The following is a 17,135-nucleotide window of genomic DNA, read 5'->3' as shown; positions in this document are numbered from 1 at the left end:
CTGGCAGTGTGGCTTCCACCACTCGGAGAAGAGTCAAGTACCACCACAGTAGCATTGCGTTAGCTATTTATATTGGCGGCAGGCTGATTCGACCAGCAAATGAGAGGACACCGCATTCAGCTGCCCGCAGCAGTGCAGCACAGCCTCGGAGCCTTGTCGACCACATCCCAGGTTGCCTTCCTTTCTACACTCAACGCTCTATCACTATTGATTGCGGTGGGCAGGGACGTTTGCGCCGAGACCTGGCCGCAATGGACGCCCGTTCTAGACGCGTTGAGGATTTCGGATACACGCCGCTGTCCAAGGATGAAGTCCGTCTGGCCAGGGTGCGAAAACCCCCGAGAGACACGGAAGGATCGAGGTCCAACTGATAACCGCACAATGGCCGCCTTTTATATCGTACTCAGCTCCCTCCTATGTTTGGGAAGACCCGACCATCCGGTCCACAAATTCATGTCTCTCAGCGGGTGCCGCCCCTCTACGGCCGTACACGGTCACCCAGAACATCTATGAAGCGCTGGACCACCTCAGCCACGAGCACCGTGACAAGGTCCTGGGGTTCGACGCCTTGGGTATTGACCAAGACAACGTGCAAGAGAAGGAGCAGCAGGTCAGAAACATGGAACACATTCGCCAGGAAGCGCGCAAAGGTCTGCGTGTGGCTCGGCTCAGGCTCGCCGCATAGCGACATGGCCATGAAGGCGCTGCCGCAGCTTTCCTGATGCATCAACGATGACACTCCGACCCGGCATCTGCAAACCAAGTGGGCCTTTCTCGAAGAGCTGTTGCAAAGGAAATGGTTTAGCAGGCGCTGGGTAGTTGAGGAAATTGCCCTGGCAAAGAGGGCTACCGCCTACTGCGGCAGCTACAAGGTCCCGTGGCTCGACTTCTCGGACGCTATCAGCCTTTACGGCTCCTCCTTGAAACAGGTCTCTTTTTCGAAGTATGCGAATACCGGAGCCGCCTGATGCCTGTGGACGGGGAGCTCTGGCGTTGAGCTTCCCATCCAGCAATGCATTGAGGAGGGATGGCCAAGGGAACATTCTCGGTCACCGATGGAATGTCGAAGACCTCCTTGCGCTGTTGCCCATGTTCCAAACGCAGGTTCCTCATAACGCCATCTTCGTCATCCTGTCCATGGCGTCAGACCGGTCCGCGTTTGAGGATGCCGAATACAGTCAGTCCGCGGCGGAGCTCTTCACTCTGATCTTCAATGGAATCGCCCAGAGAACGAACTCTTTAGGCATAATGTTTCGGCCTTTGGCACCGAGCCTCATGGAGAAAACAAACTTCCGTCGTTTATAGCACCGGCTTCCCGTCACAGCCACATCCGGGACTCGAACGGGCCATATCAGAGACGCAACGCCGATGACTTGGTCGGACCCCCAAGGCGACGCGTCTACGCGGCAACACCACCTCTGATCCGGTCTCCAATTCCGGGATCCCACAGTCTTCCGATCTCGCAACCACGAAGCTTCCAGGAACAAGAGCTCGTCCATGCTCTTTGCGAGAGGGGCTGTGTGTGCTTTTGTCTCGGAGCTGGGCGACGTTTGCGAAAATGGCATCATCCCCAGGAACTGGCTCGAGGCGCGGAAAGACAGGCGTGGGGAAATGCCCGATCTCTGGTGTGTCGTCGTAGCCGGACGGTCTCACGACGGAAATTCTGCGCCGAACTGGTACCTCCGAACATTCGAGTACTCGTTTTGCCAGCCGCCAAGGAACAAGTGGTTCTGAGTATGCGGGGAGCCTACCCGACAGAATCTTGAGGAAGGACAGGGGCCATCTCAGCGACTACTTGAGGCGGGTCAACGCGTGCGTGTGGGGGAGGCGGTTTCTGATCTCGACGCGCGAGAGACACGGGTACTATGGCCTAGTGCCGAGGCGAGGGGGACCGGCGGACCTGATCTGCCTTCTTGAGGGTTGCAGCGTTCCGCTACTGATCGTTGGCTGCCCATGACGGAGCTGGTGCTGCAGGCCTGCGGCTTGCACTCCCGTCGCCTGGGGGCTTGAGCGCAGCAGCCGAGGAGAAGATTACCTCGTCGTTGCAAAAGGTCGTGGCTGAGCGTCTATCAAATTGCGCCGGGGGTAGATTGAAAAGGCCCGAGTCATCCTTCTCGGAGTATTCGCCGGGCTCGGTGATATGGGGTGAGAAGATATATCCCAACTACTTGATCAACATTGAGGGCTTGGGCTGGGTCGACAAGCCTTCCGAACATGTGTTGGCCAGCAAATTTCAGTGCATCTTTGACAAAATCATTCGGAATGTACTTGAGAAAGGGATTGCCGCTGGAAGAGTCGGTGGACGCAACGTTGGGCCTCTTGTCGAAGCAAGCCGCCGTGAGATGCTGCAGTCCGCACTCAGGACCTTCTTCCAAGACCTAATGGATGAAGCAGTAGAACATCCGCCAAACGCATCCTTGTTGGCCGATAGCTCTGCCCCGAGTCTTTCATGGGCAGATGTCCCCGTCCGCCAGTTATTCCAGGCCTTGTTCGCCAGGGCGTGCGAACGCGCCTTCAAGTAGATATGGAGGCTGGAGGCTGAAAGGTTGCTTAGACCTGTAAGCCCTACCCTAGAAACAGCTTTGACTCGCCATGCCAAAGTGCTCAAATTGCGTGAGAGCGCCTTCAAGACAGCGCTCGATGCATTGTGGCCAGCTGCTTGCAAACCAGTACGGGCTCCCTTCAGACCCTATGTGGCCAAGCTGTGGTCTAGAGATCTTGACTCACGAGTCTGGGAGAAGCCGCTACAAGAGTGCGTGAAGGATTGAACCCGGCAGTGCATAGGCGCCGCAGATGCATATGCTGGAGAGGTGGCTGGGGAATGCTACATGCAGAACTTGATGGACGGGGAGTGGTGGAATTCTGACGAGACTCGGGAGCAGCCATCGAGACTCTTCGTCATCGAATGAGCCTGGCAGCCTGGACTTTCATGCTGATTTGTTTGTCTGTTTGCTTAGTGTAAGTTTCTTTGGCCGCCCCTTCTGCCCCTTTCATATAAGGACCTCCCCATCATCACAAATTTCAAGTTACGATACCGGAATCTTCCTGCCTCCACCCTTTCGGAGTGGAGCGGTAACAGATCGCTGGGAACATCAAGTCTTTCCACTGTCGGCATAAAAGAAAGAAAGAAAGGAAGGAAGAGGAGCTGATCAGATGTTCCGATATGCAAATCCTAACCAAAGCCCTCCTCCGACCATACAAACACCTCCTGACTCGACTGGCCCGTTGTCAGCACCTGAGTGGGCCTCTGGAACAGTATCAAGAACAAACGCCGCCATCCCGGAGGAACAGAAACTCTCACAGCGTTACCCGCTAGGCAAACTCCACACTATAAGATTACAAAGTGAGCCATGGTATCATTAACAATGAAACTCCCAAATCCCGCTGAACCGCATCACCACCACCCACGACGCTCAACGACCCGGCTCAGGCGTGGCGGCCGTCAACTTCTTGGTCGATTTGGCCGTGCCAATATGGGTGTTATGCACCTGCGGAACCCTTCGTTAGCCACTCACTCACTTATCCACTCAGCAACGCTTAGAATAACTTACCTTTGTAGCAAATCTCAAACTGGTAATCGTCTCCTTGAGATGCGCCTCGAGCGGGCTGACCATGACAAACATGAGCGTCTTGGAGTTGCCGCCCAGCGAGTACTGCAGCAGATGGGTCAGCTTGGAGTTGCGGTACGGCACGTGCGCCGACCCGCGGCCGAGCGCCTCGATCACGTCGCCCAGGCACGCCAGGCTCTTGTTGATGTTCTGCGTCTCCTTCATGCGCTCGCCTTCGGCCTGTGAGTGCTTCAGGCGCTCCGACCCGGCAAGATCGACCAGGTTGAGTGTTCCCTCGCAGCGTTCGTTGGTCGCGCTGTTCTCGCCGACCAGCTTGAGGATAAAGACCGAGTGCGAGCGCGAGGAGCGCTCGTTAGCCTTGGTGGCGGCCACGCTGCGGTTGTTTTGGGCCTGCTTGAGCATCGCCTCAACCTTGTCGGGTGAGTCGAGGGCGACCGTCTTGCAGTTGAGCACCGTGGTCTGCTTGCGGGCTTCGTCGTGGCGGATTTCGAGCCTCTTCTTTGGGTCGGACTCTCGGCCGGGTGCGAGCAGGTCGTGCAGCTCTTCATTGTACACCTCCACGAAGCTTCCCTCCATCGTGTATGTCCACGACTTCTCCTGCAGCTTGGTGATGTTATCGTAGATCATATGCGTGGCCCTCGGGATCATACCGTCCCCTGAAGACATCGTGTATGTCTTGCCAGAGCCGGTTTGGCCGTAGCAGAAGATACAGACGTTGTAGCCATCGAGGGCGCTCTGGACGAGCTGCGAAATCTCGCCAAACACCTCCTCATTGTGCACTGATGGATCGAAAACGCGGTCGAACTCGAAAGGGAGCACCTTGCGGTTAATAACCCCCAGACTGCTCTTTTCCTCTGGCCCCGTAACATCGATCTGCGACGACGTCTTGGTATCCGGAAATGTGATTTTGGCTGTCTCGCCTTCTGAGGGGTCGAGGACTGGCCGGACTCTGCACATGACCCGGATGTTGCCTTTCAACTCCTGGTACTTATTGAAGAGGACGCGCCGTTCCGTCTCCTCCTTGATCAGCTTCTGCCGGGCCTCCTCGGCAATGCGCAAGGCCTCCTGCAAGCGCGCCTGCATGTTGGCGAACGAGTCCGCTTGCTGCTTGCTGCCAGATTCGAGGAAGGCGACCTGGTCCTGCAGTCCGCGCATCCGTTCCTCCAACGTCATGTTTGTTGCTTCCATCTCGGTGATCTTCTGCTTCAATGCCCCCTTGAGCGTTTGCTCGCGATCGAGGTCCGATCTGAGAGCCTCTACTTGGGAGCGCATATCCTGGATTTCCCGCTCCTTCTTCAGCAACTCCAGGTTCAGGTCTTGCTGCTCCGCCCCTAGCCTAATGCGCAACTCCTGCAGCTCGCGGGACTTGTGGGTCTGTTCGTCGGCCAGCTCAGCCCGGTGTCGCCTTTCCATAGCCTCCAAGGCCTCCCGGTGCTCCCTCTTCAACTGGTCGACTTCTCCCTTGAACTCATGCCGGAGTTCGTCCATCTCAAGCTTGTGCGCTCGTTGTTTGTCTTCTACTTCGTACCTGTTCCTCCTTTGTGCCACTTCCATCTCGAGGATGATGTCTTGCTTTTCCTGTTGTAGTGAGCTGATCTCCTGCCGTTGATGGTCAATTTGGCCTTGAAGTTCAGCATTCTGGTCTACCAGCCGCTGTTTCTCCCGTTCCAGGTCGCTTGCTAAAGGAGAGGTCAGCGCTTCATAGCACTAGTCGCATCATACGAGAGGAATCAGAGAGGAAAGAGGCAAAGAAAGTGGGAGAAGGGAAAAAACAGAAAATAAAATTACAGAAGAGATAGGAGTAAGAAAGAGAAGGGAGAAAAGGCTGGGGGAAACGAAAGAAAATAGTAAGAAAGGGAAATGAGAGGAAAGAAAAAGGAAAAAAGTAAGAAAAGGGGAACCTAAAGGAAAAAGGGGGAAACTCGGTGAGAAAAAAGATAGAGGAAATACAGGAGGGATAGATAAGAAGAAAAAGAGAAATAGAACGGAGGAAGGGAGATAAAAGGAAAGGGAAAGGGGAAGGAGACAAAGTATAGTAGAGATGATAAATAGAGGGAAACTTACCCCGAGTCTTGGCCAAATCGATTGCTTCTTCGAGAGCTTTTCTGTCCGTCATGGTGCCTTCGAAGGCCTCCTTCATCACTCTGAATTGCGACTCAAACTGGTCAAGTCGGCCGTCGACGTCCCATCCTGTGAAATTGGTTACATTTGAGTCTTTAGTGAGAAATAACTTTCCGCATGAAGACAAGGATTTGGAAGGGCTCTTAAGTATCCTTTCCACTGTACCACACGCCGCTCTGAACTTCATGAGTTGTAGGGGTGTGGTTGGCCGTGGAGTGAACATTTCTTGAGAATTAGCAGGCCCGAATGGGTTGAGTCCGGCTGCTTCTTCATGGCGAACCTTGCTGGGGGTGTTGCTCTCCATCTGCCCATCCGACTGGGACGGCCGAGAGGCAAGTTGCTTGTACTGCTTGGGGACAACTTGACCCCCACTAGAGGTATAGTTCAGTTGGTCATCAAGCAACAGGTTCTCAAGACGCTTGCTGAGCCCTGAAATATCCCTGCTTGCTTGTCGTCTATGAAAAACCGCTGGCAAAACCCCTGGCAGTTGAAAACCGACGCTCCACGACTGTTGGTGCCAGATCCGGTGCTGTTGGGAAGAGGGTGAATTGGTCGTACCCTTCTGATTGATCTGCCCCGCTTCCTCCTCCATCTCCCGACTCCCCATGGCCGTGGCCGCTCGTGGACGCGTGAGACCTCGCGGGCGGCCATTCGTGGAATGAGCGAAGTCCATTGAGGTCGGGGCTCTCCCTGTTGGCGGCGCGCGGGCGACAGGACCAAAGCCTTTCGCAGAGCTGCTGGCCGCTGCATGTCGTGATGCTGAAACGGCGGAAGTGTTGGAGGTCAGGCTTGTAATCGATGCGCCCTTAACGCTAGTCGCAGGCAGCGGGAGACCGCCTGTAGGAATTTGAGATTTGATGGGTTCGCCTGCCCTTTCTGCTAGTGTTTTCCGTTTCGGCTCCGGATGGAATACTGCTCAGGTTTGTTCGAGTAAGTCGCCGTAGGGGTGTCAGCAAGGGGACAAGCGTAGGTGCATACTGCTTCCATTGTGTGTGCGCTTCTGTGGGAGCGCAGTCGGCTGGATCCGCGCATTGTTTTGAACATCTGTGATTTCTTGGAGATACCTCGTTGTCGTTGTGGTTGGGACGGCAGCGGCGGCACGGACTCGAGGCAGTCGAAGTCCAGATCGGAAGTTCTGGGAATCTTTGTTGTCAGTAACAGCCGTGGTACTTACGCATTGCCATGTCAACATACCGCGTTCTCGGAGGTGTCCATATTGAGCGAGCGCATGCGCGGGGCGATGAAGTGGACGAGCAAATACGAACATAGGAGCAGAGCTCCTGGTGGACTTGTGGTTGTCAACAACGTTGTGAAGTGTGGCGGGTCTTCCCTGGGACGACTATTTGCTTGCGTCCGCAAAGGGTGTAGCGCAGAATGTGAGAGGCTCGGTTTACCATGTTCACCCGGCAACTAAGTTGAGCAGAAGTGGGTCTTCGACTGAACCGGCGAAGGACTCTGCGGGTTAGGGTTCTCCAACTCTCTTGACACCTTCACATGCAAGATTACGGCAAACCCACCGTCTTTGAAGGATCTCGCATCTGAAGCATCCCACAGCTGCAGTCCGAGATCCATTGCTGCAAAATCCAAGACAGACGCAGATGCTCCATTGATACCTTTCAAGGAGATCTGACGAACGTCGCTTTACTTGACCATTTGGGAGAACACCAGTCTTGATCATTCACCGTTGCCCGTCATGGAGAAGTTCTCCCAGTTCCGCGACAGAGGCAAGCCTCTCTTCCTCCCCGCTCAGGTGAACTACACCATCACTGGAGCCTCACAAGCTAACGGTTGGTCACCCAACAGGCTCCGGCATATCCCCCTTTCTCCCAGTTACCACGCCGTCCTCGCTCCTCGGAACCCTCTTCCATGCCGTCGTCTTCGTCCTCCGCCTCCCTTTCTTCCTAACCTTCGCAGCCGCCTACTTCCTCCTCCTACAGCACCTCTCCTTTCTCCCTCTCGTCGCGCGCAAACTCTTTCTCTGGTTCCTCCTCACAATCCCGCTGGTGTGGTGGGTAGACCTGCAGCTGGACGGCGTCAAGCGCGGCGCCCTGAGCCAGCAGCCGCGGTCCCGCGTCCCGCACCCGCGCTCCATCATCGCCGCCAACTTCACGTCCCCCCTCGACGCACTCTACCTGGCAGCCGTCTTCGACCCCATCTTCGTCGCCTCCCACCCGTCCTCGCGCAAAGTCCGACGCATCAGCCTCTGGTCCGCCATCTGCGCCGCCCTGTCCCCCTCGGCCCAGCTCCTCGACCTCGCCGAGTGGGAAGCCCAAAATGGCAGCGACTTGACCGACCTGCGCGCGCTCGTCGCCCGCCACCCGAACCGGGTCATCGCCGTCTTCGCTGAGTGCGGCACGACCAACGGCAAGGGCATCCTCCCGCTCAGCCCGTGCCTGTTGACCGCGCCGGCCGAGAGCGCCATCTTCCCCGTGAGCATGCGCTACACGCCGCCGGACGTGACGACGCCTGTGCCCGCGCACGGGTGGTTCTTTGTCAGCGGGTGGGCCGGGTTCCTGTGGAAGCTGCTCGGCCGGCCTACGCACTGCATTCGGGTGCGCATCGCCGAGGGCGTGTACAACACCACGGTGGCGGCGAACGGGATCTCGGAGGCGCACCAGGAGCTGGGTCAGAGAGGAGAGGGGCGCGGGGAGGACGAGCCCACGCCCGAGGAGCAGCGGCTGCTGGATCAGATCGGAGAGGCGTTGGCGAGGTTGGGCCGGGTGAAGAGAGTGGGGCTCACGCTGCGGGACAAGAAGGCTTTTGTGGCGGCATGGACGAAGAGGAGGTGAATGGCATAGGCTGATACAAAGCAAGGCGGAGACATGAAGATAGAGATTAGTATCTATAGGCGCGAGCTGTTAGAGCGAGGAAGTCTACGGTAGCCTTGTCAAGGTGCAGGGATCGATCGTATGGTAGGGACGTTAAAAAAATAAGCATACATAAGCTATGCAATCAACCAAAGGCAATATCAAACCTAGATTGCCAGCCTGGAATATCTTTTGACCACCGATTAAGCGACGGCATTGCAAGCGCCTTTTCCAGCCCAGAACCCACGAGACAGACATGTACAAAGAACTCGAAAACACTCTCTAGCCCCTTGCCACTTACGGCCTATCCGTGACGCACCCGTGGCTAGCATCGCTGACCAACTTGGCATACTTGCTCAGGGTACCCCGTTGGGCCCTGGGAGCCGGCGCCTTCCACTCTTTTCTCCTCTTCTCGAGCTCCTCGGCCGACACCTCGAGATTCAGCACACGCTTCTCGGCGTCAATTACAATTCTGTCCCCGTCTTTGACCAGGCCGATGGGGCCGCCTTCCATGGCTTCAGGCACGATATGGCCGATCAGGAAGCCGTGGCTGCCGCCCGAGAAGCGGCCGTCGGTGATGAGGGCGACGTCCTTGCCGAGGCCGTAGCCCATGATGGCTGAGCTGGGCTTGAGCATCTCGGGCATGCCGGGCCCGCCCTTGGGACCCTCGTACCGAATGACGACGACCGTCTTCTCGCCCTTCTTGATGTGGCCGCGCTCGAGCGCCTCGATGAAGGCGTCCTCATAGTCGTACACCTTGGCCGTGCCCTCAAACCGCAAACCTTCCTTGCCCGTGATTTTGCCCACCGAGCCGCCGGGGGCGAGGGAGCCGCGCAGGATCTGGATGTGGCCCGTTGGCTTGAGCGGGTTGCTCAGGGGGCGAATGATGGGCTGGTCGTCGGGGAAGCCGGGCACGTCGGCCACGTTCTGCTTCATCGTCTTGCCCGTCACGGTCACGCCGGAGCCGTCGATAAGGCCCTCCTTGAGCAGGAACTTGAGCAGCGCCGGGGTGCCGCCGATGTTGCAGAGGTCCTCCATGACGTACTTGCCAGACGGCTTCAGGTCGGCCAGCAGAGGGGTCTTGTCCGAGACAGCTTGAAAGTCGTCAATGGTGAGCTTAATGCCCACTGAATCGGCGATGGCAATCAGGTGAAGCACGGCGTTGGTACTGCCACCAAGAATGCTGACGACAACCATGGCGTTCTCGAACGCCTGCCGAGTCAGGATGTCCTTAGGCCGGATGTCTTCACGGAGGAGATTCTTGATGGCTTCACCAACGCTCTCGCACTCGGCCTTCTTCCTTGGATCCTGGGCGGGGAAACTGCTACTGCCGGGGAGGGTCATGCCGAGCGTCTCGATCGCAGAGGCCATGGTGTTAGCCGTGTACATGCCGCCACACGCGCCGCCGCCGGGGCAAGCATTGCGGATAATGTCAAAGCGCTCCTTCTCGTTGATCTCGCCGCTGATGTACTGGCCGTATGCCTGGAAGGCGCTGACGATGTCGAGCGGCTCACCCTTCATGCTGCAGCCCGGCTTGATGGTGCCGCCGTACACCATGATGCTGGGTCTGTTGACGCGGCCCATGGCAATGAGAACACCGGGCATGTTCTTGTCACAGCCGGGCAGCGAGATGTTGGCGTCGTACCACTGGCCCTGCATGACCGTCTCAATGCTGTCGGCGATAATCTCCCTGCTCTGCAAGCTGTAGCGCATGCCGGTGGTGCCCATGCTGATGCCGTCCGAAACACCGATGGTATTGAAGCGCATCGGGACAAGGCCAGCCTTGGCGACGCTTTCGCGGACAATGGTTGAGAGGTCGAGGAGGTGCATGTTGCAGGGATTGCCCTCGTACCAGACAGACGAGATGCCAACCTGGGCTTTGTTCATGTCTTCCTCGGTCATGCCGGTGGCATAAAGCATGGCTTGTGATGCGCCCTGCGACTTGGGCTGTGTGATGGCGGACGACACGCGGTTGAGCTTCTCGTCGGCATATCGGCGGGGGGTTGAGGAGAGAAGACGGCTGAAGGAAGAGATGAGCTAGTGTTCTGGTAGCCATATACTAGTGTTCCTTGCACATACAGTTGGTTCCTCAAGGGCAAAGCCCGACTGGCGGCCAGGGCCCTGGGAGCCCTGGCGCGCAAAACAGAGGTTGACAGCATGACGACTATCCAAGAGGAACTCGAAAAAGGTTGAACCACAGTAAACCACAGAAACAAGATCAATTGACTGCCAAAGAGAATACAGCGCTGCTGGTTAGATCAGGAGCACAATGACGAGTCAATTGGCCCTCGCCTGTTGTCGTGGACTGAGCCGTCTTGAAGCTTGAGTTTAAGTTAAACATTCTGGGCGAAGTCGGAGCGGAAAATAAATGTCGTTTCTTCAAAGTCACAGGGACAGACAGGGGTTTTCGAGGGATCCCCGCAAAGCAGCGTCGAAATGCACGCTTCCCGATTGGCTCATGTCAGTGAGACAGGGTGCGGGGCTATGACCTTAAAGTTGTGAACGTCTTCCAGAGAATGACTCCACGCCGCCAAGTTGCCGATGCGGGGCGAGGACTCGGCATTCGCTTGCTCGCGCCGTCTAAACATGACACAACGCCCTTTAGCGTCCTGGAGGTTGTTTGATCGCGTACCTCCAGGCTGGTGTCCTGGCTGAGATGGCCGTTGCGCACCTGTATCCTTCCGGTTGCGTACCTCGACGGGACATAAGCCGAGCGCGAATGGAAATATAGGTAAGACGGCCATGTCTCCCGTGCATATTGCATGCAGGCTAGCCTTCGCGGTCTAGTTCGGAGCGCGAGCCGCTCCTGGGGTAGGTAGCACTTGCATGCCCTTTGCTCATAGTTTCACGCCCTTGCTATCCCCTGTCACAGATTTGCCATTCCCTTTCTCTCTCCGATGTAGGATCTCGTCCACGATGCCGTGCTCCTTCGCCTCATCCGCCGTGAGGTACTTGTCCCTCTCCATCATGTCGTTGATTGCCTGCATGTCGTACTTCTCGTACCCAAACGACTTGTTGATGTGGCTCTGTACAATCTTGTTGAGCTGCTCCCGTACCCTCTGGATTTGAGTCGCGTAAATTAGGATGTCGGCGGCCTGGCCGCGCGTGCCGCCCAATGGCTGGTGCACCATGATCGAGCTATGCGGCAGAGCGTACCGCTTTCCAGGCTCGCCGCCGATCAGGAGAATGGCAGCCATGGATGCGGCGGCACCGACGCACACAGTTGAGACGGGCGACTTAATGTACGTCATGGTGTCGTAGATAGCGAGCCCAGAGCTCACCTCGCCACCGGGCGAGTTAATGTACATGGTAATGGGCTTGTCGGGGTTGTCTGACTCGAGCCATAGCAGTTGGGCCACTATCGACGCCGAAACGGTGTCGTCGATCGGTCCGTTGAGACATACTATCCGTTCCTGCTCCAGTCAGACTGGCGCCGGCGTGGTTCGATCGGGGGCCTGCACTGACCTGCAGCAGTTTGGAGAAGATGTCGGCTTGAGATGTGATTAGCTCTCATGGGTACCGCAGGAGGCTACTAGGCAGCGAAAACTCACAAGTCCGCCAACCACCGGCCTAGCTGGTGTCAGTTACTTGAATGCGACATGGGCGAGGACCGGGGACGCGAAAAGAACAGACCGTCACCTCGGTGATGTAGGGCATCGGGATGGTTGCCCTTGGTGGCATTGTCCCAGAGGACGCGCCAAATCCGGAGAAGTTCCGGCATTGCGACGAGCCTATCCTCCGTAGAAGGCGGAATGCTGGTCTTTGCGTGTTCATCGCGATTGAGTTTCACTTTCTCTCGGACTTATGAAGGACTGGAACAGAGCTCGAGCGAGAGAGCCTGGGTATGGTCGAAAGGTGCCGAGTGGAGCTTCTTTAGGTCCCAGGCTTGGCACTTAGACCCGGCGCCAAGAGATTCAGATCTGAAAATTGAGCGTCGCCTGCTCTCTCGATGGCAAACGTGAAATGTGTTATGGCTTGTTTCTTTATACTTCAGAAACACTGTTCTAGCTACCGCTTCAATTTCGTTGGTCGACTTCATGGCCCATACTCCCAGAGACGACCGATCTGCCATTCGAACGTCAGCTTTGTACGAAATCGGCACAGTGTGAATAGGGGACATTGAAGCATTGAATCGAAAAAAGAGGACCCCAACCTCAAATCATCAGTCTCTGTTTCACTGCAGCCCTGTTTTACAGTCAACATTCACGCACGCAGTCAGATATGAGGACGCCATGAAGGCCCTCCTGGGATCATGTGCTAGACAAACGCCAAGAACAGTCCCCCATAGCCGATGTCGACCCGTCACTGCTCAAGAATTTCGAGCTGGCACCATCCATCGCCATGACGAGCCCGACAAGTCACAGGATATTCCCGCCGATTCGGATGCCGTGTACACCATGTTTCAGGTCGATGCTCAAAAGAAGACGGTCAGAACAGCAACTGGGGAATTGCCAATATCCCCCTTGATGGACCCGTCATTCCACGAGGCCAGGTGGAAATCCTTCCAGCCAAAGCCACGACATTCCGGGTACAAGCGGACCAAGTTTCAGCGAAAGTTGGCCCGCAATCCTTACGGTATTTCCTGAATATATTAGAATATGCATTGTCAGACAGTCTTCTAACTCTCTCTCAGCGAGGGCTCTGGCCACGCCTGTGCGGAGATGCCCAATCACCAACACATCCCTTCCCAGCTTTTTTCTGGAGCGCTTCAACCTCGTGTCCCATCCCGAGACAGGAAAACCCTGGTTTCTGCCCAACCATGTCAGCAAGGCCACACCGGCCGAGGATGGCCTCTTGAAAGAGGGCCAAGCTGAGCAAGAAGCGGACAGCACAGCAAGCACAGCAAGCACAGCACAGAAGCCATCAAAAGACGGCCAAGAGCCGGCGGCGAAGGGATACAAGGGCTTGAAGAAGGGCCCCTCGGCATACATCCTCTCTCGCCAAACCCTACTCCAGGAGCTTCAAAACCCACAGTCCCCATACTTCAAGGCTCAGCGGAGGCTCCTCCGCATGAGCGACCACGGCCAGTCCAAACTCACGGCCGCTCTGAACGCAGCCACCTGGCGCACCGACATGGACACGGTGCTGCTGGAATTGCAACGCAGGCGCGCCGTTGAGGGCCTGCGGCACTTTGCGAACATGGTCGAGGACGAAGGCCGAAAGTACATTGTCAAGTGCGAGAGCTGGAATGATGTTAAGAACCTCAAGCACCGGGGATGTGTGCTGTACTTGGGTCCGGCGGAGGGGGCGTCTTCGGAGCCTGGACCCGAGTACGTCCCGCCGAGGCTTTCAACCATGGATCTTGGGCCCCATGGTGCGCCTCTTGTGGTGCACGACCTGCGTGAGCTTTTAGGCAAGGAATATCTGGCTCGGCTGAGGCAGGATTCTGAGCTGCTGAGGAACGGGTCGCTGTTCATGCTGGGCCGGCAGGCGACTGTCAACCTGCAGGGGCTGTTGTGGAAACTTCAGGGGTACATGGCGTGGGGCGAACAACAAGCTACGTCAGGAGCACACAACTGGAAGTAGACGCGAATGGGCAGCATCCGGTAGGTGTCACTTCCTACAGCTGGTACACCGGACCAAGGACGGTGTCCCAAATGCACTAGAGAAGCCTGTCAACGTATCAAAGAGCTTTCTCTGGACTAAATAGGTTCTCGGTTTCATGAGGTCGAGAGGTCGGTCCTCCTAGCACTAACCGATGCGAAGCTACAAGACACATCGGCAAAACCAGCCGAGGCCAACTGAGCAGGCGCTGTCGCGATCCCTCAGAAAAGGAAAATAGCCTAGCCATTTCCAAGAGCCAGATTCTTGGGCGACATGGCGAGCAACGAGACGGGCACCCCCGAGGGCTATGGGACAGGATAGAGCATTATCAAAGAGGCATATGCAGGACGCAGTGACGGAGGCGAGGTGGTATGTGCAAGTCAAGATGTGTACGCCCAGGGAGTTTGTTGACAAAACTCAATTTCCACTACCTTGTATAGCCATAAACTCGTATGCTCTGGGATAGAGATGGCTGAATCTGTACTTTATACTAACATCATAATTTCGAATGCCTCTACTCCGTACCGTAGCGGTCCAGTTGACAAAGGCGCTGGGTTGGAAGGTTGAGGACACAGGGTGCCGTTCAGGGGCTGTTTACTATGCGAGGGTTAGGGCTCGAGTGTCGGTTCCTTGGCGGGTTGATTGGATTGAGTCTGATAAAATTAAATTGATTTGCCTGGAAGCGCATTGGGAAGCGTGTCTTGACGCGTCCCGCGGTCCGTCAATATCCACATCGCTGGCTTTCCCGAGCAACAGTCAACCTCTCCTCCGGGAACAAGTCAGATAACCGCGAAAATGAACCGCATCGACATCAAGAGGCGAAATGTCGTCGACCACCGCAAGAAGCAGTTCGCGGATCCGGCTTACAAGCAGACGCAGTATCCGCACCGCTTGAACTTCTACTCGACGCCGCCCACCGCCGATATTACGCTCGAGCAATTCGAACAATGGGCGATTGACAGGTTACGGAGTGCGTAGGGAACGACCAGACACATGGCTGTACAACACTAACCGCACCGCTTTTACACAGTCCTCGCCGAACTTGAGGCGTGTTCCTTCCGCAACAAGACCCCCGCCGAAACCGCGCTGCACATGAAGCCGCTCCTCGACAAGTACCTCCCACTCGACGCCAGCAGCTCGGGCCACTCGCAGCTGCAAGCACAGCGTCAGAAGGACCACTACAGCCACTTCATCCTGCGCCTGGCCTTCGCGTCGACCGAGGACCTGCGGCGGCGCTTCACCCGCGTCGAGACCATGCTTTTCCGCCTGAGATTTCAGGCTGACGATTCGCGCGAGCGCGCCGCCTTTGTGCGGACCCTCAATCTCGACTGGGAGCCCGTGTCTGAGGATGAGAAGCGCGAGTTGTCGCCGCAGCTGGCGACAACGATTGGGTTCGGCTACGGCAAGAGGGCGCAGCAGGTGATGGATGAGGAGTGGTGCAAGGTTGACTGGATGCGGGTGCCGGATCTGATTGAGGGCCGCAAGGTGTACGTCAAGGCGGGAAAGGCATACGTGCCCGGGAGGGAGCAGCAGAGTATGGTATTGAATGCCTTTACCAAGCGGTTAGAGCAAGCGTTGGAGGTAAGCAGGCCAGGAAGAGCCGCAGGGAAGATTGTGGTGGGCATTGCTAACGGACATGCTGCAGCTCACAGCCCGCGCGCTCCCACGGCTGGACGAAGATGACCGCCTCACTCCCATCCTCAACCACCTCTCCAAGAATTTCATCGCGCCCGATTCCAGTTACACGGGCTCCGGGATGGCCATCGAGAGCGCCGAGATCTCGGCGCGCAACATTGACAACCTCTCGCAGCACTTCCCGATGTGCATGAACCACCTGCACCGCTCGCTGCGGCGCGACGCGCACCTTAAGCACTTCGGCCGGCTGCAGTACACGCTCTTCCTCAAGGGCATCGGGCTAAACCTCGAAGAGGCTCTCGTCTTCTGGCGGTCGAGCTTCAACAAGATCACCGACGACACGTTCAACAAAGAGTACCGCTACAACGTGCGGCACTCGTACGGCGACGTGGGCGGCGACTCGAACCGGCGCAGCGGCGGCTACAGCCCCTACAGCTGCCAGAAGATCCTGACGGAGCACGCGCCGGGGCCCGGAGAGGCGCACGGCTGCCCGTACCGGCATTTCAGTCTGGAGAACCTGACGACGCTGCTCCGCGCGTCCGGCGTGACGGACCGTGCGGTGCTGCAGGGCGTCAAGGAGGATACCGAAAGCCAGAAGTTCCACATGGCGTGTAACCGGTTCGTGATCCACCCCAACTCCGCTCACCTCACTCACCTTTGATTACATGGGCTAATCAGTGGATGGCATAGTGTGTTTGAACACCTCCACAAGACGGAGCTCAAACGGGCCAAGGACGAGGGTGTCATGACGGCTGCGCAACTCGAGACCATTGTGCACCCGAACGAATACTTTAAGCGAAGCTACCTGCTCAAGAATATGAATAAACAGAAGCAGCAGGTTGATGTGAAGATGGAAGGGTGATGGACTCATCGTTAAGGTAAACGGGCTGAGAAAGGCTGGGCATGCGGGAGGGTCAGCTGGGTTGGTGTCTGACACACCCTCCCCTCCGACCACAGTTTATCACTGCGAAGGCACGAGGAATGTGCATGAAATGGGTGTTAGTGGTGCGGAGGGCATGGATTTCAGTTTGCTTTGCGTCTGTAACCCCGCTGTGAGTGGCAGCGTCCGTGACGAGCATGTGAAGGCGCAGGGCGTAATCGGAGAAGGGAGGGTCAGGAGTTTAGTCAGGTTCCTAGTGCATATCGGGCTGTCTCGTTCCCATGAGCACGTTGTAACTGCAGCCTCATCTTTCAGAACTAGAGAAATGCCTCAGCAGATAGGTCATACGGATGGGTGCTCGATCCAAAATGAAAAGAAAGCCGAAGGCCGAGACGGCTCCGTTCGGGCATGGCGTTGGGACACGTGACCGATTACCACCGTTAGCGTAAGATTACACGAAAACAGTACTGTGCTCCTGTATCCTAAATGCCAGGGCATGTTCCAGACCTCTCGATCATCGCCTTTCCCCGATCCCGAGTTCCTGCTCCTCAAGGTCGATCGCGTGCATCGCTGTCCCGT

The 17,135-nt window shown here is 56.7% G+C and overlaps 7 protein-coding genes across 7 annotated transcripts; 4 read left to right on the top strand and 3 right to left on the bottom strand.

The window, feature by feature from the left end:
- Window positions 1-251: 251 nt before the first annotated feature.
- Window positions 252-2,522, top strand: N657DRAFT_631690 (uncharacterized protein; the record flags this gene model as incomplete). The annotated part of the gene is made up of 7 exons (XM_062791083.1): window positions 252-326; window positions 503-650; window positions 820-943; window positions 1,011-1,177; window positions 1,475-1,625; window positions 1,711-1,919; window positions 1,975-2,522. 7 exons carry the CDS (start codon window positions 252-254, stop codon window positions 2,520-2,522), a joined length of 1,422 nt encoding a protein of 473 aa, XP_062651765.1.
- A 923-nt stretch (window positions 2,523-3,445) lies between these two features.
- Window positions 3,446-5,255, bottom strand: N657DRAFT_237737 (kinesin-domain-containing protein). The gene has a single exon (XM_062786363.1). It carries the CDS (start codon window positions 5,121-5,123, stop codon window positions 3,528-3,530), a length of 1,596 nt encoding a protein of 531 aa, XP_062651764.1. The 5' UTR covers window positions 5,124-5,255; the 3' UTR covers window positions 3,446-3,527.
- Window positions 5,256-7,207: 1,952 nt separating this feature from the next.
- N657DRAFT_688153 (uncharacterized protein) lies at window positions 7,208-8,676 on the top strand. The gene is made up of 2 exons (XM_062796924.1): window positions 7,208-7,414; window positions 7,494-8,676. Exons 1-2 carry the CDS (start codon window positions 7,384-7,386, stop codon window positions 8,477-8,479), a joined length of 1,017 nt encoding a protein of 338 aa, XP_062651763.1. The 5' UTR covers window positions 7,208-7,383; the 3' UTR covers window positions 8,480-8,676.
- A 118-nt stretch (window positions 8,677-8,794) lies between these two features.
- On the bottom strand, window positions 8,795-10,656 carry N657DRAFT_678502 (dihydroxy-acid and 6-phosphogluconate dehydratase; the record flags this gene model as incomplete). Its single annotated transcript, XM_062796073.1, has 2 exons — window positions 8,795-10,517; window positions 10,577-10,656. 2 exons carry the CDS (start codon window positions 10,654-10,656, stop codon window positions 8,795-8,797), a joined length of 1,803 nt encoding a protein of 600 aa, XP_062651762.1.
- Window positions 10,657-11,334: 678 nt separating this feature from the next.
- Window positions 11,335-12,178, bottom strand: N657DRAFT_678501 (uncharacterized protein; the record flags this gene model as incomplete). Its single annotated transcript, XM_062796072.1, has 4 exons — window positions 11,335-11,910; window positions 11,963-11,988; window positions 12,049-12,067; window positions 12,131-12,178. The coding sequence occupies 4 exons, from the start codon at window positions 12,176-12,178 to the stop codon at window positions 11,335-11,337; spliced, it is 669 nt and encodes a 222-aa protein (XP_062651761.1).
- Window positions 12,179-12,963: 785 nt separating this feature from the next.
- On the top strand, window positions 12,964-14,023 carry N657DRAFT_566219 (uncharacterized protein; the record flags this gene model as incomplete). Its single annotated transcript, XM_062788414.1, has 2 exons — window positions 12,964-13,072; window positions 13,131-14,023. 2 exons carry the CDS (start codon window positions 12,964-12,966, stop codon window positions 14,021-14,023), a joined length of 1,002 nt encoding a protein of 333 aa, XP_062651760.1.
- Window positions 14,024-14,727: 704 nt separating this feature from the next.
- N657DRAFT_642063 (DNA primase, large subunit) lies at window positions 14,728-17,028 on the top strand. Its single transcript, XM_062792268.1, has 4 exons — window positions 14,728-15,011; window positions 15,072-15,622; window positions 15,687-16,294; window positions 16,367-17,028. Exons 1-4 carry the CDS (start codon window positions 14,837-14,839, stop codon window positions 16,536-16,538), a joined length of 1,506 nt encoding a protein of 501 aa, XP_062651759.1. The 5' UTR covers window positions 14,728-14,836; the 3' UTR covers window positions 16,539-17,028.
- Window positions 17,029-17,135: the final 107 nt, after the last annotated feature.

The sequence above is a fragment of the Parathielavia appendiculata genome (assembly GCF_033297405.1).
Source record: "Parathielavia appendiculata strain CBS 731.68 unplaced genomic scaffold N657scaffold_2, whole genome shotgun sequence".
Classification (NCBI taxonomy): domain Eukaryota; kingdom Fungi; phylum Ascomycota; class Sordariomycetes; order Sordariales; family Chaetomiaceae; genus Parathielavia; species Parathielavia appendiculata.
The sequence above is the reverse complement of the archived record's forward strand: the minus strand, read 5'-3'. Positions and strand labels throughout refer to the sequence as shown.